The sequence below is a fragment of the Trichechus manatus genome, unplaced genomic scaffold (genome assembly GCF_000243295.1).
Source record: "Trichechus manatus latirostris isolate Lorelei unplaced genomic scaffold, TriManLat1.0 scaffold00004, whole genome shotgun sequence".
Classification (NCBI taxonomy): Eukaryota; Metazoa; Chordata; class Mammalia; order Sirenia; family Trichechidae; genus Trichechus; species Trichechus manatus.
In genome coordinates, this window is record NW_004443940.1 from 29,329,420 (window position 1) to 29,330,792 (window position 1,373).

At 36.9% G+C, this 1,373-nt stretch overlaps 1 protein-coding gene across 1 annotated transcript in view; it reads right to left on the reverse strand.

Moving 5' to 3' along the window:
• Positions 1-1,104, reverse strand: part of SLC9A4 (solute carrier family 9 member A4) — a 56,941-nt gene extending 55,837 nt beyond the window's left edge. Inside the window, exon 1 of the mRNA XM_012555754.1 lies at positions 1,092-1,104. Coding sequence (XP_012411208.1) covers positions 1,092-1,104 — 13 coding nt within the window. The remainder of the gene's footprint in view (positions 1-1,091) is intronic.
• Positions 1,105-1,373: the final 269 nt, after the last annotated feature.

Here is a 1,373-nt window from a genome sequence, read left to right on the forward strand (position 1 = left end):
CCTGGCCTCCTTCCGTGGAAATAATATATCCTCCTCTGAATTATCGTAACATTTTATCTGTATCTGTCTAGCAGTAATGATCCTTATGTTTGTGTGTGTGTGTGAATAGTTCATCTCCCCTACTAATCTCTAAACTCCTTAAACTCAGATACAATGATAGACATCTTTATATCTCTCCAAAGTGCTTAGCAAGGTACCTTTTCCACAATAGCTGATCTATTTGCTGAAAGAATATGTAGGTGTATAAGTGAATGAATGAACAGATTAAATGTTGCTCTCAGAAGCTTTTATATGAAAATTAGAAGTTGAACAGGTTGTTGGAGAAGAACTAGGATTTACACAGTTGGATAACAGAATGGAAGACATTTTAGGTGCGGAGAGTTTCAAATGCAAAAGAGAGGCAAGAATGGCCCAGCCAGATACTTCTGACATTCATTTACACCTTCTCTTAACGCTTATTTTAACCCAGTTCAACTTCCCTCAAGATGGAAGAAGCCACAGTGTGATTTTTCTCAGGCCCGTGGCTCCCCAGGTTGGTCCTGCATCGAGGAATCCAGTTTCCAGGAATGGCTTAAGCCAAGTTGCACCCTACAAGAGTGGTAGCCGGAAAAGACCACACACCCATAAGAAGGACGCTGTGAGAGGAAACTCTAAGTGCATTGCCATCAGAGGCACGATGCTGTAGGAGACTCTAGAAAAATAAAGGCAATACATTATCTATTTTACATTTTAAAACTTTCTCTCTTTTCATGCTGGACAATAGAGTCAGTTATTTAGAGATTTTACAATTCCAGCATCTAAGACTTAAATGATCATAAATAAAAAAGTCCTACCCCCAAACCAGAAGATGGTCCCACAGTAATGGAATAATAATACAAAAATGGGCTGTCCAATGATTCAAGGAGCCTTCTACAATATTCCAAGAAGTTGAACTAAAATAAAGGATAAACCACAAAGTCTGAAGTGACTTGTATTATCTTTGTACCATGACATCCTTGTTCTATAACATGAATAAATGAGTGTTTTAAAAATGTTTGGGAATAAGTTTGATATTCTTCTGTCAGAGTACCAACCAGGCAGTACTAGGTTACCTTTCTTCGCCATTAGACTTAAATACCTTGAGGTTAGAGACCGTCGCCATTCCTAGATAACACACCAGAGCTCAACGAACATGTCTTGATAGAATGACTGAATGAAAGAATGAATGATAATAATAATGCTTATGAATTATATCCTGAATTCAGGTTCCATGATACAGAATCCTAAAGACCACATAGATGAATTCCTTAGTATTAAAGTTTTGTAAGTCACTTTTTTCACCCCTGGTAAATGAAACACTATATATATATATACACATATATATATATACATAT